At 33.5% G+C, this 27,844-nt stretch overlaps 4 protein-coding genes and 1 long non-coding RNA gene across 8 annotated transcripts; 3 read left to right on the top strand and 2 right to left on the bottom strand.

Annotated features, from left to right (window-relative positions):
* Window positions 1-7,080: 7,080 nt before the first annotated feature.
* LOC107403800 (subtilisin-like protease SBT3.9) lies at window positions 7,081-11,125 on the top strand. Of its 4 annotated transcripts, none has more exons than XM_048464600.2 (11): window positions 7,081-7,233; window positions 7,564-7,746; window positions 7,822-7,913; window positions 8,024-8,121; window positions 8,236-8,391; window positions 8,494-9,167; window positions 9,397-9,482; window positions 9,581-9,826; window positions 9,939-10,053; window positions 10,143-10,335; window positions 10,444-11,125. In XM_048464600.2, exons 2-11 carry the CDS (start codon window positions 7,642-7,644, stop codon window positions 11,013-11,015), a joined length of 2,337 nt encoding a protein of 778 aa, XP_048320557.2. In that variant the 5' UTR covers window positions 7,081-7,233; window positions 7,564-7,641; the 3' UTR covers window positions 11,016-11,125. The 4 variants fall into 4 exon arrangements, with proteins under 4 accessions (XP_048320557.2, XP_015866201.3, XP_024924151.3 ...); XM_025068383.3 differs by lacking the exon at window positions 7,081-7,233 and adding an exon at window positions 7,282-7,457; XM_016010715.4 differs by lacking the exon at window positions 7,081-7,233 and having other exon boundaries at window positions 7,281-7,728.
* A 2,552-nt stretch (window positions 11,126-13,677) lies between these two features.
* LOC107403801 (subtilisin-like protease SBT3.5) lies at window positions 13,678-17,435 on the top strand. The gene is made up of 10 exons (XM_048464334.2): window positions 13,678-13,948; window positions 14,091-14,182; window positions 14,294-14,391; window positions 14,486-14,638; window positions 14,729-15,399; window positions 15,511-15,602; window positions 15,704-15,943; window positions 16,057-16,171; window positions 16,430-16,622; window positions 16,726-17,435. The coding sequence occupies exons 1-10, from the start codon at window positions 13,829-13,831 to the stop codon at window positions 17,304-17,306; spliced, it is 2,355 nt and encodes a 784-aa protein (XP_048320291.2). The 5' UTR covers window positions 13,678-13,828; the 3' UTR covers window positions 17,307-17,435.
* LOC125419111 (uncharacterized) lies at window positions 15,787-16,820 on the bottom strand. Its single transcript, XR_007238094.2, has 3 exons — window positions 16,680-16,820; window positions 16,352-16,589; window positions 15,787-15,925 (listed from the first exon to the last, which is right to left on the bottom strand). It is a non-coding gene; the product is annotated as an uncharacterized LOC125419111 (long non-coding RNA).
* Window positions 17,436-18,708: 1,273 nt separating the features above from the next.
* On the bottom strand, window positions 18,709-19,709 carry LOC112489171 (RING-H2 finger protein ATL74-like). Its single transcript, XM_025067293.3, has one exon. It carries the CDS (start codon window positions 19,411-19,413, stop codon window positions 18,847-18,849), a length of 567 nt encoding a protein of 188 aa, XP_024923061.3. The 5' UTR covers window positions 19,414-19,709; the 3' UTR covers window positions 18,709-18,846.
* Window positions 19,710-20,706: 997 nt separating this feature from the next.
* Window positions 20,707-22,767, top strand: LOC107434020 (large ribosomal subunit protein uL11c). Its single transcript, XM_048464616.2, has 4 exons — window positions 20,707-21,074; window positions 21,199-21,371; window positions 21,501-21,564; window positions 22,437-22,767. The coding sequence occupies exons 1-4, from the start codon at window positions 20,825-20,827 to the stop codon at window positions 22,643-22,645; spliced, it is 696 nt and encodes a 231-aa protein (XP_048320573.2). The 5' UTR covers window positions 20,707-20,824; the 3' UTR covers window positions 22,646-22,767.
* The last annotated feature ends 5,077 nt before the right edge of the window (window positions 22,768-27,844 follow it).

The following is a 27,844-nucleotide window of genomic DNA, read 5'->3' on the forward strand; positions in this document are numbered from 1 at the left end:
TTATATTAAGGATTTTTATCCTTCAAATGTAAGAATAACAATTCCTAACTTTTTGAAAGAATGATTATTCTTTAAAATGAATGAATAAATAGAGAAAAAATTTTTGCAATGTAAAACAAACTTTTCACAATCCCATTTAATATTGATTACCAAAAATACCCTTTTCTTCTCTAATTATTTAAAATCCAAATTTTCCCCCCCCCCCTTTTTTACTTATAGGGTTATTACTTCCAGTACCCTCCTCACATACGCCACTGTCCTCCACCAATGGAAACGATGGCTATTGTGGTTGTTGAGGTTTCTTCTTTTTTTTTTTTTTTTCGTTTCATCTCATTCATTTTTTCTCTGGTAGAAAACTTCTTCCTCCTCAAATATTTTTACCAATAAAAGACAGGTTTTAGATCTTCAGCCATCCATTAGATTTGCTTCTGGTGACTGATTTTTATTTCTTCTAAACACAAACTTTTACAAATATTTAATTTATTAAAAAAAAAAAAATCACCATCAGTGGAGGACTGGTAAATGCCTTGAGGGACTTGCCACGTTGTGCACATCCTTCTACTGATGGCTCTCCGTCATTAGTAACTAATGGAGGAAAAAGAAGTAAAAAAAGAAAAAGAAAGGTTTCCATTTCAAATACAATTAAGAAAGAAAAGGATATTTCGGTAAAATAATTTATTAGAGACTGTATATAGATATTGTTGCAGTGCAAGTAGAATTACTCGAATAATATTCTTATGGAATATATTTTCTTGAAATTTAAAATATACCAAATGCAAAAATAGATAATATATGGAATAACTATTGTATTCCCACATTTATTCTACATGCTAAATGTATCATTAGAGAAATAAATAAAGTGTAATAATAATAAAGATTGCAAAAAATAAATGTGACAAATCAAGGCAACTATATTAATTTACGGAGAACAATTAAATTAGAAGGTTCTTAAAATGTCTTAGTAATAAAAGGATTTTAAACATAAATTAATTGAACATAAACGAGGGACAATAGATTTGAAAAATAAAAATAACAAAACTATTTTAGAGAAATGAAGAAATATGACAAAAGTTAAAATTAAAGAGCAAACAGTGTAGCTAAAGTAGCAATTATGAGTTTGGAGTTGGGAGGGGTCTTTTTTTTTTTTTTTTTTTTCCTTTTAATTACAAAATCTTTTAACTACTCGGTTGAATAAGAAATATTTATGAATTAAGATATCAAATCCTTTATTTATTCGGACATTAATATATGATAATTTCCAGATGTAGCCAATTCTATGATTATTAATTCTCTTGATTTGAGATAAATATATATTTTAAATTTGAATTCAAATCATAGTCATAAATAGCTTCTAAATCTTCAAAAATATTAATTTATCCAAAAATTGAGAAATTATTTGGTGAGATAGGTTTATAGCTAAAGTGATAGGCCCATCCAATTTATATAGGTTCTGTTTGGCAGGATTTTTTTTTTGCTTAAAAGATCCACTGGAAGTTTAAAAGCTCTTTTATCAAAAAATAAAAGTGTTTGGCAAAAGTCAATAAGTACTTATTGACCAAAAAGTGAATTTTTTTAAGCTGTTTTTGTAACATCCCGTCCCGAACCATGTCGAAATTTTTGCACGTTGACCGAGGTTGACCGTTGACCGTTGACAAAAGGGGTCAAAAGTTGACTTTTTGATCCGGTTGAAATTCTAGGTGACTGAGGTACCGTTACGAAGTACACGTTGGTACGAGTCCGTAGACTAGCGGCACGTTCGATTTGGACATGTGGTTTGAAAGTTATGGACCTGTAGAGTTTTTCAAACACTGTATTATTTTAATATTATTTTTAAACGCGTAACGATGTGCCATGTGTGACTTAATGAAGGTGACCATGTGTCAGCATGTTGAGAAGCCACATATCAACCATGTGTAAAATCAAATTATTTTTATTATTATTTTAAATAATAATATTATTATGTAATTATTTAATTATTTTTATTTTATTTTATTTTTTCTTTTTCTTTTCCTTTTTCTTTTCTTTTTCTTTTTCTTTTTCTTTTTCTTTTTCTTTTCTTTTCCCCACGTGGGAAAACACCTCTTTTCTTTTCCCTCCCTTCCCTTCTTCTTCCCCGAGCCCGACAGAGGCAAAACAAAACGCACAGCCTTCTCTCTCTCTCTCTCTCCTTTGACTCTCTCTTTGACCGACAGCTTGGCCGGATTTCAGTCGCCGGAATGCCACACGCGCCGGCCACCGGTGTAGCCCATCTCGCTGCGACCTCAGCCACCAAATTTCCCGGCCAGTCGCCGCCGGACGCGCCCAGATCGGGCCGGTGAAGCCGGCGGCGGCCGGTTAAGTTTTTCCGGCGATTCTCGCCGTTCCGACCAACCCAGCCCGACCCATACCTCTATTCCACCATTTTCGACCCCTCTGAATCCAAATATGGTCTCCAATCTCAAAAATTCGAAGCGGTTTGCGAGATACGAGGAATTGAAAACCGGCCGAAGCTTTCCGGCCAAATTCTGGCCACCTCCGTCGGAATTGGGGTCGATGGAGACCGGATTGGTAATCCTCGTCGCTCAAGCTTCGATTCGGTATATAATTTGTCAATTTTGGATAACGTTTGTGTTTGACCCCCCGGGTACCGGGTATTATTTACCCGATTAAAATATTAATTTATTTGACTGTCTGTGAATTTTGTTCTAGGAGCACCGGTGAGTCGTGGAATTGATCCCATGGTGGATCATGGTTTAATTGCATGCTCCAGGTGAGTGACCCACCTTTGAAAATGTTTTTGGGGTAATTAATTGTATTTATGTGGTATTAATTTGATATCTGTAATTGGTGCTCATGTGGCGTATTTTAAATATAATCGGGAAAAATATTATTTTATATATATATTTACCTATTGGTGCTAAATAAAATTTTGGGGTCATTAAGAAATTCCCGATTATTATTTTATTGTGATTAAATGGTATTTATTGCACATGAGCAAGTATTTTCAGTAATTGATTGTGTCTGGATTTTATATCATTTTTGGGCAATTAATTATGGTTAAGTGGTATTTAAATTATGCTCATGTGGTATGATTTAATTATGGTTTTATTGTGATTTAATTTATTTATTATGCATGAGCAAATCATATTTCAGTAATAATTCGTACGTGGTTTTAAGTATTATTTTCGGGCATAATTGGGTTAAATATTTTATGAAAATATTTGATTAAATTTTATAAATTATGCCCGCGGTATTTTTATTGTTGAACCTCGTACTTCGAGAAATTGTGGTTTTATTTGTTATCGATGTTTCGTACCGATTTGTTAAATAAAAATATGTGAGATGGTAAGTGTGAGAATTTAATATATTTCCCACGGTAATTTTGGAAAATTGTACGGTTGGTTAATAATGTTTATTTTTAGACGCATTCATACAGTATTGGTGTTCTGGCGTATGGACACGTGGTAGCGCGCAAGTATTATGTGGTTTAGTGTGCAGGTATTATTTCTCCCGTGGTTGCCATTGGACTGGGCAGGCAAGTTTGATATTGGCCACAGCCGCCCCTCCCTTGGCCAGGATGATGGTTTCAGCAGCGGTACTGTCGGGACGCCGAAGTGCTGTTTGCAAGTTTCTCTCTTTAACCCCCCGCCAGTCGGTGCTCGGGACGCTGGGTATCGGAGGGCATCACTGGTATATGGTGTGGTGCGTCAAGTGTAATTTTAAGATAAAATTTCAAACCCCAAAGAGTACAAAATTATTTATTATAATTTATTGCAGTTTATTTATATTTGGGGTATTTATTTATTTATTTGTTGTTTGTTAAATTATTTGGTCCCTTGGTTTTTGGGAGGTACGAATATCGGGTTTTGTGAAAATGTTTTAAAAGGGGAACTTTTCCAACCGAGAGAATTGTAAGGGTTTTGAGAGAAATAATTATTTCCAAGTAATTATTATTTACCTACGTTATTACCGTGATATTATATTGTATAGTAGATAGGGTCACTCACTGAGATGATTAGCATCTCACACTCTTAAATTCCGTTCCCCTATGTCCAGGTTGGAGACGTTGATTGTCCGGGGCGAGCCCAACGTCTCAGTTCGTTGCCGAAGGTTCAAGAAGTATTTCTTCCCTTTTTCCTCTCTATCCTGTATTGCTTCTTATCTGTCGTTGTATTAATTCCACATTTATTGTATAATGCTATGTATACTGTATTGGACGTGTAGTTGTTCTTTATGCACTGAGTTGCTGTTATATTTTGAAGTGCTGTAAATTTGTGGAATCAATTTGTAGTATTGTGGGAGGAATAAGGGGTGAATATAGAAGTGTGTTTTCAGTGCAGGTAATTTTTGGTTAGTCCTACCCTTAGGAGAGGTGCGACCGGATTTTCTGTTGGAAGGTTCGATGGTATTTCCCTGGGATCAGGGCTTGTCTAGGGTTCCGGGGAGGAATTCTGGACGTGTCCTGACAGTTTTAAAAAAGTCCGAATTTTGAGCTTTTCTAAAAAAACTCTTCTCTTTTACCTTATATGCAAATTTAATAAGTATTTGATATAGTTTAATTAGCATTTAATGTAGTTTTTTTATTTACAACCAAATACTTATTAGTTTTTTAATAAAAATTCTTTTTTAAAAAAATCTATTATATAAAACTCTACAAATTAAAACTTTATTTTCATCAGTTATACCAAACAGACCCTAAATATTGCCGACTCATTAAGATTTAACACATTATCTATATACATTTAATTAATCAATTTAAAATTAGTAAATTTTTACTAACAAATCAATTTGATTAATTTTACCATATTTAGCACGTTCAATTTCCTTATAAAGAATTTTCACCTCCAAAATATTTTCTCATAAAGAATACTTTTATTTTGATCTAAACATTTTGTTGTCCCCCAAAAAAAAAAAAAAAATTTGACATTTAACATAAAAAAAAAATTATATATATATATATATATCTATCAGATTGTATTTTGCATACGTAAAAATAATTTTTTTATTTTTATTTTTTTTCGTATAATACTTGTGTATGATATATAATACCTATATGTAATATAAATATATATATATATTGCCCAATTTAATTTTATTTTGTATATATATGTATAGTAGTTTCTGTTAAGGAAAACAAATTTTCTAATATATGTTTATTCATTTTTTATTTTTATTTTTGTTTTTGATATTCTTTTGACATCTTTTTGCTTTTAATGTAATTGTTTTTCAAAAATATTTAAATTAAAATAAGACTACTCCTTAAAACAAAATTGAATATATTAAGCACGCCAAAATTAAGTAAATTGATTTGTTAGTAAAATATTAGCAATTTTAAATTGATTAAATGGATGTACATAGATGATGTGTTAAATTTTAATAAGGTGGCAATATTTAATTGAAAGGTCTACCACCTCAGCTTTAAACCTATTATACCAAATAATTTCTCCCAAAAATCAAACTCTGAAATTATTCCAAAATAAAAAACTAGCTTTATTGAAACTTATTTAAATTCTTCATTAATGCTTAATTTCATTATTATTAAAATAAATAATAATATAATAATATTATTATGAAAAGCAAGTGGTCAGCCAACATGAAAAATGGAAAAGATTTAGAGCTTTTTTTTTTTTTTTTTAAACGTTGCTCACAATAATTTTCATCTGTCATCGTGTTTCGAACTAAGAGGTTTTTTTATTTATTTTTTTAATATATATGGGTTTTTTTTTTGAATTTTTTTAGCATAATTGTTGTATAATTGTCTAAAATAATATATTTAGCCCCACTAAAATAAGTAAAATATCTAGATAAATGATTTTTTATTCCAAATTACAATATTTACTTTTTTTATTAATTAAAAATTTTATTTTTTTACATTATAATTAGAAAATTTACTTAAAGTAATGAAAATTTTGATATATTTTTTATTTTATTTATGGTAATACTTATGGTTTAATAGAAAGTATTAATGTCATGTCCTTTTATGATTAATATTAATTTTAGGTAGTATTTTGTAAATTTTCATCTTTCATTACTTTGTATTGTAGTTTATTATTGATATTTTATTTGTTAAATTATATTTTTATTTGATTATCATATTTTTATAAACAAATGTTTTAGTTCTTGTATGTTATCAATTTTGTTCATATATTCTTTCATATTATTCTAATAGACCTTTTTTTTTTTGGGAACAAACTGAATCAAATTTTCTAATATACTTATTAGATGTCAAAATAATAAATTAAATGAAATTTTATAAATATTAGTTATTAATTTTTTTTTAGGAATTATAAATATAATTTTCAACATTGAAAAAAAAAAAAAAATTGTAACTTGAGACCTCCCCCTCCCCAAGGAAATTCTGGCTTCGTCCTTAGACATACTAACATAAGTGGGATGCTAACGGAGTTAATTTTACGTAACAATTTCAATTTCAATTCAATCTTAAAAACATCAATTAATTAGACAAATATAGATATCTTCGAAAGTGCCGAGCCCCCGGGTGAGGAATAATTATGGGATTGAAACATCATGTATAATTGATATCTATCTAAATTAATTTATTATAAAAAACGACTCTCAACGACCTATTACAATTTGCGAGTAGCCACCAGTAAAAAACAGTCAAGTCTAACTTGTGGAAAACTACGTGACCTGGCTCGAGTTTCGCACTTACACATTATAGTTTTATTTTAAGGGTGTGAAACACTGCCATGAATTTGACTGAAGCCAGCTGCTCAAGTCATGAATATTCCACGAGAGCCTCAGGTTACGGGATAAACTTTTGTCTGAAGCCAAAGTTAAATTCTACGTGGGCCAAAAAACGTTGCTTTTCTTACGATTCTAGAACCCTATCATTAGTCAAAACAAGTATAAAAGTCAAATATTACGGGCCATTAACAAATGGTTGGAAAAGCATGATATGCTTCCAGCCAATATTGTCAAATTTTGTGCCTAAACCCTCTCTTTAGTTAGTTAGTCCTCCCGCGTCTGTCTATATGGTTTATTTTTATTTTATTTTATTTTTTAAAGAATTTATAAATTATATATAGTAGCTTAATTTAGAGAAACATATGTAAAATATAATCGCTGTTTCGTTTTAAGTTTTGAAAATAAACAATTGGTAGCGTAAAATACCATGTCCGTGGAGTGCACTCTCCAAATATATATATATATATATATATATAGGCCATCACAAAGCTACATGTGCGTGTTTAACCAATAGCCACTGGGATAGAGAGGATAGGAGCGTCTACGGTAAGTGAAGAATATATATATTAGAGAATTAATTCCGCCTTCCTAAAAGACTTTTATTTGTTAAATGAAATGTTTATTTAATGGGATAAGCTAGACTTAATGTTGGTTGTCATTTGATTAATTATATCATCATTTTTGATTTTGAGAGTTTGGATGACCTTAAAGGCATACCCCGTTGACCGGCGCTATTGAATGAAACAGCGCCTTACAAGTTACATATGCAGGTTGCCCCAAGCCAAGGCTTCTATATTTGGTAATTGCTTACAAGGAGAATCTAACTTCATGATTTTCCCAGCTAAAGCTTGTTTGTGTACATCAAATTTAATACAGATCATGAAGACTCATCTCTAGCCACTTCAAACTGATCAAAGTTCCATACTTTCTGTGCCTCAACTAAACCCAGACAATATGAACAACCAACTGCCGAGTGATCCCTTGCTTGCTTTACTCTGTCTTTTCTTTCTTCTCAACGCTCAGGGATTGATCCTAACAAAGGTGGATGCCAAGAGTAATGTATGAGTATCTGCAGCTCTAATTTAATTTCTTCTGTTGCAAGAAACATATTGTAATTTGTCACTAAATTTGCAGGTTCACATTGTTTATCTGGGAGAAAAGCAGCACGACAATCCCAAGTTGATCTCTGATTCACATCATGACTTGCTTGCGACCGTTTTGGGAAGGTAATTTAATTAGTAAAATGCGTATGCTGATTGTTTGGTGTAGGATAATTGACATTATTGTAAAAAATATATCTGTGTCTGATGGTTAAAACTTACTGCAATGTCTCCAGCAAGGAAAAGGCCTCGGAAGCCATGGTGTACAGTTATAAACATGGTTTCTCCGGGTTTGCTGCCAAGCTCACCGACTCTCAGGCTCAAAAGTTTTGGGGTATTTTTCAATCTTCCATGTATCACATATGTTTTAGATATATGTAGTCATCAATTTGCCTGGCGGCACCGTACTTATATATGTGTGTGCAACTAATTGGTTGTGAAATTGTAGAGTTGCCTGATGTTGTTCGAGTGATACCAAATAGCCTCCACAGGCTGCAAACAACCAGGAGCTGGGATTTCCTTGGCCTCTCTTCTCCATCTCATTCCAATCTTCTTCACAAAAGCAATATGGGAGATAAAGTTATTATAGGTGTCCTCGACACAGGTTTATATAAATATATAATACAATTCTCCTCTTTTCTTTCTCAAACCTATATATTAGGGGCTCTGACCCAGACCATCCAATATATGCATATACATATGTCAGGAATATGGCCAGAGTCCAAATCTTTTGATGACAAAGGCCTTGGTCCAGCTCCGTCTCGCTGGAAAGGTTCATGCAAGTCTGGGAAGAAATTCAATGCCACGGCACACTGCAACAGAAAAATCATAGGCGCTAGTTGGTACCTGGAGGGACTTGTTGCAGAGTATGGTCAGCCCCTTAACACATCTGGAGACAATGAATACTTATCCCCAAGAGATGCAAATGGCCATGGAACCCACACAGCAAGCACTGCAGCCGGTTCATTTGTGGGCAATATTAGCTACAAAGGCCTTGGTGGTGGGACTCTTAGAGGGGGTGCGCCCAAAGCTCGCCTGGCCATATATAAGGTTTGCTGGGATGTTTTTGGAGGCGAATGTGCTGCTGCTGATATACTCAAGGCCTTTGATGAAGCAATCCATGATGGTGTGGATGTGTTGTCACTGTCTATTGGGAATTCAATTCCTCTGTTTTCAGATGTGGATGAGCGCGATGGCATCGCCACCGGTTCCTTTCATGCTGTGGCAAAGGGCATTACTGTTGTTTGTGGAGCGGCAAATGATGGGCCTCAAGCTCAAACTGTGCAGAACACGGCCCCTTGGATATTGACTGTTGCAGCAAGCACTATCGATCGGGCATTTCCCACTCCAATAACTCTCGGAAACAATATAACTTTACTGGTATATATTTAGTTGGACAAAGATGTTTCACAGGTTTTTTGACCGATAATCTTGGCCCTTGAATATATACATAACCAATTAACCATGCACTATTAGATCAACTTATTCAACGATTGTCAAAAAAAACCTTTTTCAAATACCTTTTTTGTGTACGCAACATAGTGCTTGTGGCAATTAATAGCTCGTTTATCATTAATCTACCTGAAAGTGTTGGCTTTACATCTTGCAGGGCCAAGCATTTTTTACTGGGAAACAGATTGGTTTCACAGGCTTGGTATGCCTAGACTCCAAAAGGCCGGATCCTACTGTGACAGGGTAGCTCAATCTTGTTAGTTTTAAGTTGGAAATGAATAGTTTGATATTGGTTTATAGGTTAATCATCAGCGTTAATAATGTAACTAATGGGGTTGCAGTCAATGTGAAGCCCTTACAAGTGATGATTCGAGGCTAGGTGGGAATGTGGTGCTTTGCTTCACCTCAGAGAGTCGCAGAAATGCAGTGACAAGCGCTTCATCTGTTGTGAAAGAAGCAGGTGGTGTTGGGCTAATCATAGCGAAGCATCCAAGGGATGTCTTGTATCCATGTGATGATGGCTTCCCCTGTGTTGAAGTTGACTATGAGCTTGGCACCCGAATTCTCTTTTACATCCGATCTACCAGGTCTATACAAAATATAAACATTATTCATTACCAATCCTCATATAGTAATTACAACAAGCTTGAAGCTTCTTTTAAAATGTTGCTTAAATTCTGTTTTGGAGTCTCTATGCAGATCTCCTCTTGTAAAGTTGAGCCCTTCTAAGACAATTGTAGGCAAGCCTGTATCAGCCAAAGTTGCCACTTTTTCATCGAGGGGACCGAACTCCATTGCACCGGCAATTCTTAAGGTAAGCCAATTATTACTTATTTTATTGGATTATGAATTAATACTTGTAGTCTTGTTTTTTAATCTGTTATCTGTTTGTGTGTCACACAGCCCGATATAACTGCTCCTGGCGTGAACATATTAGCTGCTACTTCTCCATTGAATTCATTGGCAGATAATGGATATGCCATGTTCTCAGGAACTTCCATGTCAACTCCTCACGTCTCAGGCATTGTAGCACTCTTAAAAGCGCTGCATCCTGACTTGTCCCCAGCTGCTATTAAATCAGCTCTTGTCACAACTGGTACTCCAATCCCATCTTCATGCTACTGCTTCTAAAGATTAGAAAAAAATTACGTACAAGTTTAGCCGACAGGTTTCTTAATTGACGTTCACAATTATTTTAATGCAGCATGGAGGAATGGTCCATACAGTTTGCCAATTTTTGCAGAAGGGTCTCCCCAAAAGTTGGCTGATCCATTCGACTTTGGAGGTGGTTTTGTAAACCCAAATTCGGCAGCGGACCCTGGTCTAGTTTATGACATGGAAACAGCTGACTATGTGCATTATCTTTGTGCCATGGGATATAACAACTCTGCTATTTCTCGGCTTACAGGCAAACCAACAACATGTCCACTTAAGAAACCTTCCATTCTGGATGTCAACCTACCTTCGATTACCATACCAAGCATTAGAAGTTCCACCACAGTCACCCGGACCGTCACCAATGTTGGAGCCCCTAACTCCATTTATACACCTATAATTGATCCTCCCTCTGGAATAATGGTGTCAGTGAAGCCTGATGTCTTGATCTTCAACTCTGAAGTTAAGAAGATCTCGTTCAAGGTTATAGTATCTACAAACCACAGAATGAATACGGGGTATTATTTTGGAAGCCTAACTTGGACAGATAGGGTGCATGCTGTGAGAATTCCTCTGTCTGTGAGGACAGAGATATTACAACCTTATGCGGATGAATACTGATCAAAGCTAATGCATATAAGTTAGTTTGTCTTAGTTTTTAAAACATGTTCATTTGTTTTTGGCCTCATAGATATTATCTTATCTACTGAAAATAGATATTCTATCCCTCAGTTACAACTCCCCTCAATTTACGTTATGCAGAAAGGTTTGAATATGTTAAATCCAGTCTTATCAACAAGCTCTTGACTAGAAAATTCTAAGCAAGTTTCCTGTAGAGGAGAATCTAAAACGTTAATTTTCAGACTTGGTATACTACTTTGCAAGTTGTTTCTCACATCGTAATGTAATAATGATGATTGACAGAATAAAATCATTTTAACAGAATTGAAGGAAATTTGAGAAGCTACTAAGCTTAAATTTGAAAGCATGAATTCAACAATTTTTCAACTGTATGAATGGTTCTTTCCTTGTCAATTTTATATCCTATACTCAAATGTAAATTAGCCATAGAATGGCTCAATGGCTAATAAATCTAGAAGCAAGTTGAGGGCAGTCGACTGAACAATGGGTATAGCATGACAGTTTAGTTAGTTATTGCTTATTTGTTAATGGTTAATAATAAGTCAAACAATTGGAACAATTCTTTAAGCTATGTAAACTAGAATGTGGGAGTTACTTGCCAACCAACGGAATTCATTCTCTCTTAGTTGCTAACGGAATTCATTCTATCTCTTAGGTGTACTGGGGTATTGAGATTAGTTTTCCGCTAAGAAAGACCTTTGTTTCTTGCTGAGAGACTTGAAGTGATGTTATGAAACTCATTTCATAGTCATGTCATGAAATCTCAAGTTTGTGAGACGGATGTAGGCATTGCTGAACCAATATACATCTGATCTGCATCCTTACTTTCTAGTTCCTATCTGCTTACTTTTATTCTTTCTAAATTGATGATTCATTCAAGAAGTGGGTTTGCAATTACAATAATATCACTTTAAGAACTTCCTTACAGATCTAGTACTCAAAAGAATTTAGATGATTAAAACCGCTACTTTCCCCTCCTACTCTAAAGATAAATGCTCTGCAACCAAATGTAATTGTATCAATTAGGAGCCAACGGGTGATACTTTGCTTTCGATACTCATTAGAGAAGGTTAAAGGAGCCAATGAATCTACATGGAATTATAGGGGCTTCAGGAGAGGAATGAAGGCAGATCTCTCAGTCTTACACTGATGACAGTTGAAATTGTAATTATCCATATCCGAAGAAAATATTATTCTATATATGCAAGTGAGGGACTGCATTATCTTTTTCTATAACAATTAAAGAATCATTATACATTTGACTCTGACAACAATTCCTATAACAAATGGAACATTGTAACAGTTAAAGTTTCCCTTTAACTACTTTAAAGGGTAGCCTTCTTTAGAGAAAAGCAGAATACATCACTTTTTAAGTATGTTCCAAAGTTATGGCACTAAAAGCATTAAGCACAGGATGTCATGCAATTAAAAAAAGTCCAGTTATGTGTACGATCTTAATTAAATATTAATTGGACATGTAACTTGCAAATTAGTTTCCTTACGACATCCGGCTCCTTATATGTTGCCATCATCTCCATGGTGAGTTGTGACCTTTTCAAAGCATTATTATTATGGGGTTCATTTCACGAACGCTTTTCCCTCTAGACCAATAATCTTGCTATTTCTAGGAAATGAACAATAGTGCCACTGATGACTGATGACAATGAAGAAACAAGATAAAAGCAAAAGCACCACCACCAGACTAGAATAGACTGGGATATATATTGTGGATGGGAATCTCATTGATGACCTTTTGAGAAAAGGCATATACACTCATATAGTACAGTGAAAATGCAACTCAATTCTACAAATAATATTCATATACCTAGATTGCTTAAGGGTATAAGTATCTGTATATCAGTCTGAGTAAAAACCGTGGGGGATAACATTACAAGGAAATGTAATACATGAAGGGGGTTGATCGTGTATAATTCTTTTTAGTGCATAACATGTCATTATAGTTTTGTGTTCTTCCAAACATCAAAACCTATCCAAAATACTATAGCTAATTAATACCTTCTATATATATATTTATATATATTATTATTGTAAATAGGCCTCTAAATGCTTGAGGAAAATAATACTTATCACGTCACTACGACCGGTGGCCTACCATTCAAGTTGACAAAATAAAAAGCGGGAAAAAAAAAAAGGAGAAAAAGAAAAGAAAGGTAGAATAAAGCAATTATCAACTCAATGTTTGAGCTAGAAAGCAAATATAACTGCACAATTTATGTCTCACGTGGTACCAATGATTCCCCCATATGTTGAGCTTTTCCACTTTGGAAATCTTTCCCCAGCATCTTTGCGTTCCAGCACCAACCAACAACGAATACATTCTTGCATGCTTTTCCACTCATGAGCATTAAAGATGCTAGCAGCAGAAAGCACCAAATTAGAAATAAATAAAAAATAAAAAATAAAAAGATTTTTTCCACCTTTGCTCTAAACCATTACTTTCTAGTTTCTCGTGGAATTGGAGATGCAGGGGTGAGTACTACTGGAGTATAAAATTTTTACAGTTTACTTATTATTTTAGTGAGGGTAGTTTAGTCCTTTTACTTTTCTTTTCTATAAACTCTCTTTGTATTGTTAGTTAGAATATATTCTTGTAATAAGAAAACATAGCGTTCTCTATCTTACTCTTATTTTCTTTTGTCTGGAATATGTTAACAAGTACTTCTACTGCGGTTTAAAACCCAGGCAAAAATATATTACCATAAGCTTAATACGTGTAGGAAACTCATCCAAAGCTTATAATCCCCAACTCTTTCTCTCTGTGATTGGATATAATGGATAGAAGTCCAGCAATCTGGAAATTTGCGAAGAAGATGAACCACTCACTTGTGCTTCTCTCTCTCCTTATACTTCTGATCAATATCTCTGTAATATTTGTTGAGGCCACACGTAACGTGAGTGTGTTATTATATGATTAACTTAAGATACATCTCCTGATCATCCTCTTTATTTATTTGTTTGTTTGTTTGTTTTTCCATTTTGTTATTTATATTAGCCCATCTTTCAGCTTTAGTACTCAGAAAGAAATGTCTGTAGGTGCACATTGTGTATTTGGGAATGAACAAGTATGCTGATCCAGCACGTACCAAAAAGTCTCACCACAAAATGCTATCCACTTTGCTAGGAAGGTTTGGCTTTTATCTAATTCTTTCTAAATTCAGCTGTAGATATATAATTTTACGTTCACATGGTGATCAGTGAAAATTATTACAACTAGTCTCCTTGATTTGTAATTGAAGCAAAGAAGCTGCACAGAGGTCTATTCTTTACAGTTACAGACATGGTTTTTCTGGATTCGCTGCAAGATTAACACAATATGAGGCAGAATCTATTGCAGGTATGAAGTTTGGAAACCACTAATCGAATATAAGGACTCATTTTAGCACCACTCATCAACTCTCATAAAAGAAAAATAAATAAATAAATTGTAGATTTTCCTGAAGTGATCCAAGTGTTTCCAAACCGCATTCACAAGCTCCATACAACCAGAAGCTGGGACTTCATTGGAATCCATCATAGTTCTCCCAAAAATGCTTTGCCAGATAATATGGGTAAAGGAACTATCATTGGTGTAATAGATTCGGGTAACATAACCTCCCCTATAAATACCAATAACATTGAATTTAGATAAACTATCCTACTTTAGCTCAAATTTATGATCCAACCATGCGCAGGTGTTTGGCCAGAGTCAGAAAGTTTCAATGATGAAGGCATGGATCCAATCCCCTCACAATGGAAAGGAATTTGCCAAGAAGGAGAGCAGTTTAACTCCACAAATTGCAACAAGAAACTCATCGGCGCTAGGTGGTTCATAAAAGGACTCCAGGAGCAAATCGAAAGGCCGATTAACACAACAGGAAGTGAAGACTATTTATCAGCAAGGGATGGAATTGGACATGGCACACATACAGCTTCAACAGCAGCTGGTTATTTTGTGAGAGGAGCCAACTATGGAGGACTAGCTGAAGGATTGGCCAGAGGAGGAGCACCTCTTGCTCACTTAGCAATTTACAAGGTTTGCTGGGGTATAGACAGTGGAGGTTGCACAGATGCTGATCTTCTAAAAGCATTTGACAAAGCCATACATGATGGAGTAGATATTTTATCTGTTTCCGTGGGGAATGAGATTCCTTTGTACTCGTATGTGGATCATCGAGATTCAATAGCAATGGGGTCGTTCCATGCAGTTGCAAAGGGAATTACAGTTGTGTGTTCTGGTGGGAATGATGGACCCATCTCAGGAACCATAGAGAACACTGCGCCGTGGCTCATTACTGTTGCTGCCACCACTATTGACAGGGCTTTTCCCACCTCCATCACACTTGGAAATAACCAAACTTTCTGGGTACGTATTACCAATTAATATTAGTAAATCGCACTCCCACCAACATTTCATTACAATTATTCCATTCACAGCTCCTCAACTTGTTGTTTGTTGCAACTTGCATGCATGCAGGGGCAATCTATTGATATTGGAAAACACAAGCCCGAATTTTCTGCTCTGACTTACTCCGAACGCATAGCTCTAGATTCCACTGACGATTTTGCGTGAGACCTCCTCCATCTCTTCTTTCTTTGTATGTATATAAATACTTACATAAGGTGTATTTTTTTTTTTTTTTTCCCTAACAAATTTCTTGTTAATTAAGCAAGGATTGCGAATCTGGAAGTTTGAATGCAACATTAGCAGCAGGGAGAATAGTGCTGTGCTTCTCAAAAACAGACCTACAGAATATAGAATCTGCATCAACCTCTGTGAAAGAAGCAGGAGGGATTGGAGTGATATATGCTCAGTTCCATGAGGATGGGTTGGGGTCATGTGATATTCCATGCGTTAAAGTTGATTATGAAGTAGGAACACACATACTTTCCTACATCAGAAAATCAAGGTAACTTGATTAATTAAGAAAACTAGCACATGTTACAAAATAACATCACATGTACAAAATATGTATGGTTATTTCAATTTATACTAAGTTTATCCACTGCGTTATGAAGCCAGATCTCCGATAGCAAAGCTGAGTTCCCCAAACACTGCCATTGGGAAATGGATCTCTCCTCGAGTGGCATCTTTCTCATCCAGAGGACCTAGTTCCATCACTCCCGCCGTTCTAAAGGTATTATTAAGCTTAATTGCTTACTTAACCACTACACTAATGACGGTTACCTCAACAAAAATGATGTGGATGATGATGGCAAGCACGTATACAAGAACATATATGGTTTTGAACTAGTGGAAAGCTGTAAAGCAACGCAGTTATTCTGCAGATTAAGTTCTTATTAGATTAAGTTCTTACCTTTTGGTTCCAAATAATATCCATGCTATGTGAATAATTGCATTCCTATTCCAATTAATTAACAATGCGCATATATAGCCCGACATAGCAGCCCCAGGTGTGGACATCTTGGCTGCATATCCATCGGTTGGCATACAACATAGCCATAGTTATGCACTGCTATCGGGAACGTCAATGGCATGCCCTCATGTAGCAGGGGTTGCAGCTCTAATCAAATCTGTTCATCACAACTGGTCTCCTGCAGCCATAAGATCGGCTCTTGTTACCACTGGTATATATCCTTCACCATAATAACAAACCACGAATATTTCATTTGTAATTTCAATACCGAATCTGCCATCAGTTTTAATTTTATGCAAATTAATTGCATCCAGCTTCCCAAACCGGAACAGATGGAGCATCCATAACCGCACAGGGCCTAACTAGCAAAGAAGCTGACCCGTTCGACATAGGCGGTGGGCATATTAATCCCAACAAAGCGTTGGATCCAGGCCTCATTTTCAATATTACTAGAGAGGATTATATTCACTATCTCTGCACTTTGGGCTACAGCAGCGCATCCATTACTGGTTTAGCCAATACCAAAATCAGCTGCACTAGTGATCAGAAAAGAGCTTCTGGACTAGGTCTCAACCTCCCTTCCATTACAATTCCAGACCTCAAAATGGCAGCAGCACTAACAGTGACAAGAACAATGACAAATGTGGGGCATATTAATTCGGTCTATAAGGCCGTCATCCGGGCTCCCCCTGGCGTAAAAATCAAAGTTGAGCCTCAAATTCTAAGATTCAATCTAAGCACCCAAAATCTATCCTTCAGAGCTACCTTCTTTTCAACTCAGAAAGTGCAAGGAGATTACAAGTTTGGGAGCCTAACTTGGACAGATGGTTACCATCTTGTCAGATGTCCTATAGCCATACGTGTTATCAGATATCAATCGTATGCACATGTATAAAATGGCTGGTATACATGCAAAAATCTGCTTTAACAACTGGATTGAAAAATAAAAAATAAAAATCAAAGGAAGGAGAGCATTTGTGAACAGAGAAACTCAAAGAAAAAGAAATAATAAGCTAGTTAATTATTTGAAGGTGGATTAACCAGAAAACTAATAACAGCCTGTTTTAATGGGCTGATATTTCTAGTGGTTTTTTCTTTTTGTTGTTTTGGATAGTGTAGGTGATAAGATGACAACCTACCGACCAACCAAACCATTATTCCAATTCCATATGAGGTGGTAGACATGGTTTGTTGAAGCGGATGATGTTGAAATGATTATTTTAAATAGAAATAGTGCAGCGAATTTGATTCCTTGTATTCATTGAAGCTGCAAGCTATTGATTATGGATAGACGGGAAAATGTCCAGTCAACTAGCTTGGCTGGCCCAGTTCTGATGGGCGCTGTTGATTTGTTCAGTATTGTTTACTGATAAAGAGAATCTTGATTGTAGAAGCAAGTTTCATATCCGGATAAGAGATAATTCCAGCCTAAGCTATGTCGTTGACTTGACACATACAGATAAATATAACATGGGACCCCATAAGCCTCCAAACTCCAAAGATTAAATGCTTATCTGCAAGTGTATCGAACATTTTTTTTAATTATATTATTATTTTTTAAAAAATATCCAAATGCATCATCTACTACCACCTGGAAGTTTCCTGATAAAATATTAAATTTCATGATAGTTGACTCATCCAGAAGGTAAGAATGTAAATAGACTCGAGCAATTCATCATCAACTTGATATTCAGTTTAATTTGTTTGAACTTAACTTGTCATAAAAAATAAATAAATAAATTGACTTTAAACAAGATTGCAAATCAATTTTTTTAAAAAAATTGTGAGTAAGTAAAAGTTGTTCGAATTTCTTATTTATTATAAATTTAAATATATTAAATTCTTGTACTACATAAACAATATTTTTTATATTTAATTTTATAAAAATTTTAATTTTATCTAAAATAGTAGAATAAATAAAATTTTATCAATAATTTAGTAATTAAAAATAAAATTAAATAATATGAAATTTTTAGAATTTTTATATTTAAACGATAACACTCTCTTCCACTTTACATTTCTATCCAAAAGCTTTAATGTTTTATTCATTGTACCGCATGGCGGTGGAGCTTTGAATTACAGCTAGCTTGTTGTTGGATCATATCCGACGGTCGGAAGATATGGACATAAACATATTTCTTTTGGTGAATAAAATAACATAGACATAGTAATGATGGTAGAAATAATAAATTAAGAATTAATTAATTACCATTCATAATATATATATATATATATATATATATATACATATATATATATATATATATATATATTAGAAGAAGAAAAAATACCCATCGTAACAGTAATGGTTTACAAATAAAACAAATATAAAATGATATATATACACACATATGTATATATATATATATTAGAAGGAAAAAAAAAATACCCATAGTAATAGTAATGGTCTGCAAAGAAAACAAATATAAAATGATCTAATTATTAATAATATTCATAGAATGGATCTCCTGCAAGATTGTCCTTTGTCCATGAGCGGCCGGAAAGAGCATGGATCTGCAGAGAGGGCAGGTGAGCTGGCCTTCATCGACCCAACAATCAAGGCAGTCCCTGTGGAATATGTGATCGCAGTTGGAGAGGTTTCTGATCTCATGGCTTCTCTCTATGCAATCGAGGCAGATGGGGCACATCGTTTTGGCCAAATATTCCTCAGTATCATCATCGTTTCCAATTTGATCGAGAATCTGAGCAAATTCTACAACCGGAAGCCTCTTCTTGATGCATGCTGTTATGAGGTGCAACGGCACTGAGACTGGACATGGACACATACCATCCATCACAACAATATAATTTGGAGACCGGCTTTGGCTTTCTGAATGATCACTCCCACTGCCACTACTATATTCTTCCAATTCCGAATTTGGATTGTGCTTGTGCAGACCCAGATGAGTCCGCGCCATCATAATCATCATCTTCAAATATATCAGGATTCTTGCACCCATGCACCTTGGTATGTACAGAATGTCCCCATAAATCAACCCCATGATCGAAAGAAGAAGTTGGTGAGCTGTTGGATATTTATCCTAATATATATATATATATATATATGGTTGAGATTTTAGGCACAAAATGAGAGAGATCAGAGAGAGAGAGAGAGAGAGAGAGAGAGAGAGATGGCTTTGAAGAAAATGGAGGTGGTGCTGGTGATCGGGGTGAGTTATTTTAAAAACTTATGGAGGTATTTCATATTTGAAGGAGGGTGGGGGGTCAATAATTTGACCAACGAGCTACGTACTTCTCGGATGGTTTCCTACTCTTTTCACATTTCCCTTCGGAAATTAATTAATTAATTAATTCTTTGAAGTTGACATAGACTGTACTTTATAATTATATAATACCTAGCTGAGTATCAGTACGTTTTTGCTAATCAAGCCATCACTTTTGACCTTCCGATTATTATTCCCCTAGACATTATACCAGAAAGCCTTCATTTTAATTATTTAAAAAAAAAAATCAATTTCAGGCAATATAATATTCCCCAACGACAACGACGTTGTACGTATTAGCAGCCAGGGAAAGTCTTTTGCCAACCTGAAGTAGAGAGAATAGTTCATATTTAAGAATTGTCTGACTTTTGAATTCTAAATTTTGAACGATTTTTACTCTTCTCATTCAAAAGTAGAGTTCTGATTTGGGTGTTGTTATCCAAAAACTTAAGACATTGCATCTCGATCTCCGTAATAAAGACAAAATAAAAAGTCACCAAAGAAGCTAATTTCTGAGCCAATTCAACTCATACTAATTGCTTTATACTGTCGGGTCAAATGAAAATTAAAACTATGACGTCCATCCGTCCAAGTGAAAAATAACAGCAATATATTCTAGAATCATAAATTCTAACCAAGAAAATATTTCTGATAGTTATGCCTTATCCTATTCTAGAACGAAAACTATTTCAGTGACCTCCAACTAGTCCAAATTGTCGTCCTCTTTTTAAGTATGCGTTACTATTTTATATTTCTTAAGTTGCTTTTAACTATTTCTTGTATTTCTTTTTTTTTTTTTTTCAGTAGACTATTTTATATTTTTTACTAAAAGCTTCGGTCTCCCAAATATATATTTTTATATTTTTGTTTTGTGTTGATTTTCTTTTCTTTTCTTTTTTTTTTTTTAAAAAATTTCTCATCGTGATCGGTTTAAGAAATATTTTAGGAGGTAAAAAAAAAAAAAAACAAAAGACGCTCTGAAAAGCTCGGCCCATAATCGGAAAAAAATGGCCCAAGTTTTGGTCTCCAAAATCGTTAACAGTAGATCGAAACGATGTCGTTGTGAGATTAATGCAGCAAGCATTGAAGGTGGAAGTGGATAGGAAGTCAGGAGGAGGATACGTTACAGAGAGAGAGAGAGAAAGAGAGAGAGTGGGGGTTTATCCAAATCTGGTGCTTTTGGGTATCCATGGCGTCCTCTATTTGCAGCTTTCAGAACATGTACCCCTCATTCTCTGCCACGACCAATCATCATCGTCATAAGCAGCTTTCATCTCCTTGGGTTCTGGGTTCATCGTCTTCCTACTCCCACATCTCTGTCTCAATCAAACGCCCTGCGTTTCTTTCTCCCAATCCCAATTCCCATCCCAATCCAAGGCGTCTTAGAGTCGCTGCTATGGCTCCCCCAAAGGCCAAGCCCGGTGGCAAAGCCAAGAAAGGTATTGTCTTTTTTTTTTATTTTTAAAGTATTGTAATTATATAATTTGCGTATTTAATTTATGTATTTCAGTTTAATAAATTAAAAAGTTAAACCAATAAAGGATAACTGGTCTCTTGGTGCAGTGGTTGGGATGATAAAGCTGGCACTGGAGGCAGGGAAGGCCACCCCTGCACCGCCGGTTGGACCTGCACTGGGTTCTAAGGGTGTCAATATTATGGCTTTCTGTAAGGACTACAATGCCCGCACCGCCGACAAGGCCGGTTATGTCATTCCTGTCGAAATTACCGTCTACGATGTCTGTCATGCTCTTTCTCCTTCTCCTTCTCCTTCTTCTTCTTTATTATCCTCCACATTTCTTTACTAATTACTGTAGCTTTTTCTGAGTCTGAGCTGTGCTTTACATTCTCTTTGTTTATGGTCGCAGGATAAAAGCTTTACTTTCATTCTAAAAACCCCACCCGCTTCGGTTCTGCTTATTAAGGCCGCAGGTATGCTTCTTTCTTTTGCTTTCCCTTATTGCCACTTTCTTTCGTTTTTTTCATTTGCTGATTGCTTCCTTCTTGGCTAATTTGGACCTTGATTGAAAATTCAGATTACTTTTATACTTGCAAGTGGTTTGGTTACAACAAATGAATATCTGAAGTGTGCATACACACACCTCTTGTGTGTAAACATGAAATATACTGAATGTTTTTGTTCTGTCCATGAATGTTGTGTTATAGATATCTGGAACCTCAATTGGTCTACTACTTCGTGAAATGTCATATATCCATCTGTTCCTTTTGTTCCGCTCTGAGGTTAATCCACTTTTGACCATGTGCTCTATAGCATTTTATTGGGTACATTTTCAACTCAAGTCTTTGGATATATTTGATGGTTGAAGCAATTGGAAACTATTAAGTAAATTGCAAGAATAGATGAGATGGGAAACATACCTTTTTTAGCTCTACAACCATTTTGGAGTTGTTACAGGAGAACAAACTAACGTTAAGTAGCAGACTTACCTTTATGTAGTTTATATATATATATATATTTATTATAAGTATCTCATCCATATAGGCTGTATATTTAGATCAGGTCATTGCATCTGTGTTTGGTGGGAAACATGCCAATAATCTTTTGGATATTTGCTTATTGAGTCAAGGCCTCTATTGTTAGCGGTGTGGAATTTGCCCACCAAATACTTTAGGCTTGTTCTTATAGTGTGTCGTCATTCTATATATCATTTTATGTTACAGAAGAAAGCGGAGGAATACAGCTACATTTTGCCCTGCTTCTTAAAATTCCATGTTTTCCTTTGATCATCAGTTGGATTCTATGACACTAATACTTGTTATCCAATTGAATGATTGGTACATAGGAGTGGAGAAAGGTTCAAAAGACCCAAAGATGGAAAAAGTGGGAAAGGTCACAATTGAGCAACTGCGAGCAATTGCTGCTGAAAAGCTACCAGATTTGAACTGCACAACCATTGAATCAGCTATGAGAGTAATAGCAGGGACAGCAGCTAATATGGGAATTGAGGTTGATCCTCCTGTTCTTGAACCCAAAAAGAAGGAAATCCTATAATTGTGGCAGTTGTCTGTCTAGATTTTTTGTTTAATTGTATCTAGAAAATGTATACATTTCTCTGTGAAGTACAAAGAAGTTGAAATCCATTTTTGAATATGCAGCATCTCCATTTTTTGTTCCGTTGGATGTGGAATGTGTCATGGTGTTCAATATTTGCGGAAAGTACTTTAATCTTGTACTGCGTTCTTTTTGTGAAAGGCAACCCCAAACTCAAGATAAAAGGACAATAGTATTGGTTATCGCTAATAATTAGACAGGCCCAAATGAAGTTTTCATGTTGTTTCATTATCTTCTTTTGTGAAAAGGCATGCACCCCCAAATTCAGGACAAAAACAATATATATATATATATATATATATTTATATATATATATATATAGAGAGAGAGAGAGAGAGGTTATGATGCCGTTCGTATGCAGATCCTCACTAGAGCTGAAATTTTTTAAAAAAAATGTCGATTTTGTTGTTTAAGTGCACTGTAGCCTATTTCTCTCTCCCTCTCTATATATATATTTATAAGTGCATATATAAATTTTGCATATATAAATTTTTAATAAACATATATATATATATATATATATATATATATATGTGTAGTCCGTCTATGGTACGGACAGTCCTCATGCAGACCATAATATTGATGATGATTTTTTAAGAAACCGTCGTTAATAATATGAAAAACCGTCACTAATACTGCTGTCCTCATGCGGACCGTCCTCACCATAGAATTTCCATATATGTATGTATATATAAAATTTTGCTAAACAACAATCTATTGGCAGCAGTAAACAAAACCTTGTGTGAGTGCGAGGGTGGGTTAGAAAGGCTGACTAAGGTAAAACCTCGTGTAAATGCGAGGGTGGGTTAGAAAGGCTAACTGAGTTTGGTGCCTTAGGCGGCAGAGGCAAAAATTCTGGGAGGGATTTTATCCCTGTGCCAAGCGTCCCTTATGGAAGACTTATATATAATTAGGATATCTTGATTTTATAAGTTAGAATACAATTTTATATATATATATATATATATATATTTATAAGTGTCTATATAAAATTTTGCTAAACAACAATCTATTGGCAGCGGTAAACAAAACGTCGTGTGAGTGTCAGGGTGGGTTAGAAAGGCTGACTAAGGTGCCTTAGGCGGCAGAGGCAAAAATTCTGGGAGGGATTTTATCCCTGTGACAAGCATCCCTTGTGGAAGACTGGTACACATACTATAAGAGAGCTATATATATAGTTAGGATATTTTAATTTTATAAAACTAGAATATAGTTTAAATCAGTCAAGAATAAATTGATTATTTTACTTCAGTATGATTTTTTACATTGTATTTTGATTTTATAAAATCATAATATTCTAATTAGATAATTATTATATATATATATATACATATATGAACAGTTTAATGGTCACCAGTTAGAGGATCGAAGGCACAAAAGATGAGGAGACCACTTGATCTTGGGACAAGGGTTTAACTTGAATTTCTAGAGCGATAGGTTCCCATCCAAAAGTCCAGTGAGCATATTTATTGTTGATGGGTGATGGGTTACCATCTAATTTTGTCACAATTATATTTAGATTTATGCTTTTAAAAACTATCATTAATTTTTTATATTATGAAAATAAAATTATTTATTATTTTTTATCGATTAATTTTAATAGTATAAAAAAAATTAAAAAATAAACTAACTGTAAACATCTATATTTTAGAATAGAATAATATTGTCAAAATACAACCATAGCCTTTAACTGTTAAAATTAAACAATAAAAACTAAGGGGTGAGTTTTTTTTTTTTCCTTTTTTTTTTTAATAAATATAGAATATTAACACAAAATTAATGATAATTTTTTTTTTTTAAGTGTGAGATCTAAATGTAATTAAACTAAAATCAAAAAGGACGTAAATTAAATTCTCCCTTAAAAGTGTGTGATAAATTATTATTATTATGTTATAAAGAGTTATAACTTCTAGTGTGGAATATGAATAATGATTTAAACCATTGAAATTGGTAAGCAGATTAACAGAAATTTATTATTTTTTACCTGCTAGTTGGGAGATTGGATCTCTGCACTACATATGCACACGATCAATAGAAAAAGGTATGGTTTGATGGAATTTTTGGTGGATATGTGAGGTTAGGCTACTTAACGACAAGAAAATGATAAAATGTTACTTTCGGAACTCATGTAATGCGGTTTGTCATTCCAATACCTAATTGAGTTCTTTTCTATACTCAAATGATGGGTGCTTTTATTTATTTATTTTTTATTAGCCACTTGTAACTTTGGTTGAGAATGAAGCCAGAGATATAGACAGATTGATAGAATTGTATATAACTCCTAATCCTGAAATTACTTTAAATTATAGATTTGATTCAAAATGTACTTATTTATACCTACAATAATAATCCATTTATTATTTTATTGTTATATATGTCTTAAAATAACAATTATAATTTTATTTAATAATTTTCTTAACCATGAATTGTGAAAAGAAATAATTACTCAATAAAAGAAAATTATAATTTTATTTCGTAAATGGTATTTTTGGATATATGAATAGGATAAAAAGTCTAGTGACCAAAAAAATAAGATAAAATTGTCATAGAAAAATGAAATGGGAAGGGCTTAGTGGAAACTTTCAAAATAAAAATATATTTATGCAAAAATAAATAAATAAATAAAAAGGGCTAAAGTGAAATTTGTTGAAAACAAGAATAAGGATGCTATAACTTTTAACTCAAGAAAAATAGAATAAAATATGTCCTTATTTTCTTATAGAAATAACTAATCAAAACAGAATTAATAATAAATACTATCTTTTCATTTAATAATTACCATTAAAGCGGATGAGTATTAACTCTTGGTGTATTTTTTTTTTTTAAGTAAAAGTAAGCACTTGTCCATATCCATATAGAACTAATGTGGGACAATGCGTTTTAGTCACATTTTCAAGGGTAATGGTGTAAATGCACCCTAAATTTTACCAATTCTTACATTTTTGAACTTTCTGTGATATTTAGCCCCCTCTCCTCCAATACATGTTTTGGTGTAAGACGTCAACTATTTTCCGTCAATTTTTGGACGGAAAACACACGTGCAGTAAGGTATGCGGAGGGGTATTGGTGGTTATTTCATTATGAAGGCTTGCTGAGAGGGATCAATATGCAAATTTTGTATAGTTTAAAGAACAATCATAACAAATTTTTGAAAAATACATGCCTAAAATTGTCAAAAGAAAAACTATATATTAAAAATATTGAGTTATAAATTAAAAATATTGCGTTTTGGCACTTAAAAAACCTGCAAAAATATTTGCTTAAAAATATTTACTAGTAATAAAAAAATATTATTACAAAACGAAGTAGCAAGAAAATAAAAAATATGAATAAAACTACACTAGGATTGGAAAATATATAAAAAATTTGATTTTTTTAGTTCTTTGTGAAAAATTATATTTGTTTATAAAAGATATATAAATATATAAAAAACATGTATCATACACCTGTTTTGAAACTAAAAAAGGATTAAAATAATTGTAATTAAAAATTATTTTATAGGTGGTTGTCTATATAAAAATGTTACAAGATATACACACGAAAATAAATATATATATATATAATTTTTCTATGTTGCATTCCGAGTATGCACAATAATTTGCGTGCCTCATGTGAGAAATATGTTGCTTAACAAAACTTTCAACAATGTATTGCCTGATGTTGAGTACGCAAATTATAATTTATATCTAGTGTACGCCATAGTATAGCTATATATATATATATATATATATATTTATATATATAAATTTATCATCATTTTTTCTTTTAATTTAAAAAAAAAAAAAAAAAACTTGTCACCAAAGATACCTCAAAATGGGGAAGAAAAATTTTAGTCTTCATATTTGATTTATTTTGTCAAGTAACACCAGCTCTATATCTAATATTAATAGAAATCAAACAAATTTCCTTCTATTTTTGTTTGTATATGTTATCAGTATTTTATTTGTCAATGATAGCTTTATAAATTTAATTTATCAAAAAATATATATATAAATTTAAGTTTCTTAAAATATAGAATTTATAAGATTTAAATATTATGTTCTCTCTCACAATAACAATTTTGATCTTTTTTATGTTTTAGTAAAATATATTTTTATGTCTTTAAATTATTTATTTGGCTTTTATTTATTTATTTATTTATTTAAGGACCAAAGTAAAGTCATTTCAAAATTCCTATATTAACAACATTTTTATAACAAAATTACCTTTAAATTAATCGTATAAAAGAACATTCATCCAAGATATATATATTTCAGTAGAATAATTCCCAAAAGCCACAATGAACATGGAGGGGCTGAGGTTGGTCGATGTGGTGGGGTGTGGTTGGGTATTAGTGGTCTTGAAATTATTATCATAGAAAAATTGATACCATCATCGATTTGTGGTGAGATATTTTGTGAGTGGAAGTCTTAGGTGTTGTCCACGTTAGCTTTTCGCCCACTCTACTTTGTCTCCTTCCCTTTTGCTTTCTCCATAACAAAATTAAAAATAAAAAAATAAAAAAAAAAAATATTTGCGCGAATCAAATTTGATAAACATCGAGATGCAAGCAAAATCCAAGGAGACAAAGATTCTTCTACTTTAGCAGTATAGCACCCCCCATTTATACTATTGCATGTATGCATATATTCATACATCTTATCTACAAATTTTGGTCACTTTTCTAAATATTTATTTTCTTTTGTAGTTTAATGCTGCATTTTTCTTTGTTGACAAATTTGTAGGATTTTCTTCCATTCATGCATATTCTCTCTTCTCATCCAATGTTGGCATAAAAAAACGACATTTGGAATCTACCCTGCTAGCGCATGCTTAAGCTAGTGGACACTTGGTATATGCACATTGCTTTCAATAAAGTTTTAAATGGTAATATAATTTTTGGATACTTTTGGTACTATTAAATTTTCACTATTTTCAAAAATTTATATAATTACAAAATATGAATTTATGTTCACTAAATTTTAAAGGGAAATAAAAATAAATATATGTAAACTAAATAATATTTCAATAAACATTGAAAAAAAAAAGTAAAATAAAAGTAACATCTATAAAGATCCATTATATTTATGGAATTATTTTGCACATTGTCTTTGCATCCGTGCATGCATAAAATAAGTACCTAGTTCACAAATAGAATAT

This window comes from Ziziphus jujuba, chromosome 6 (genome assembly GCF_031755915.1).
Source record: "Ziziphus jujuba cultivar Dongzao chromosome 6, ASM3175591v1".
In the NCBI taxonomy this organism is placed as follows: domain Eukaryota; kingdom Viridiplantae; phylum Streptophyta; class Magnoliopsida; order Rosales; family Rhamnaceae; genus Ziziphus; species Ziziphus jujuba.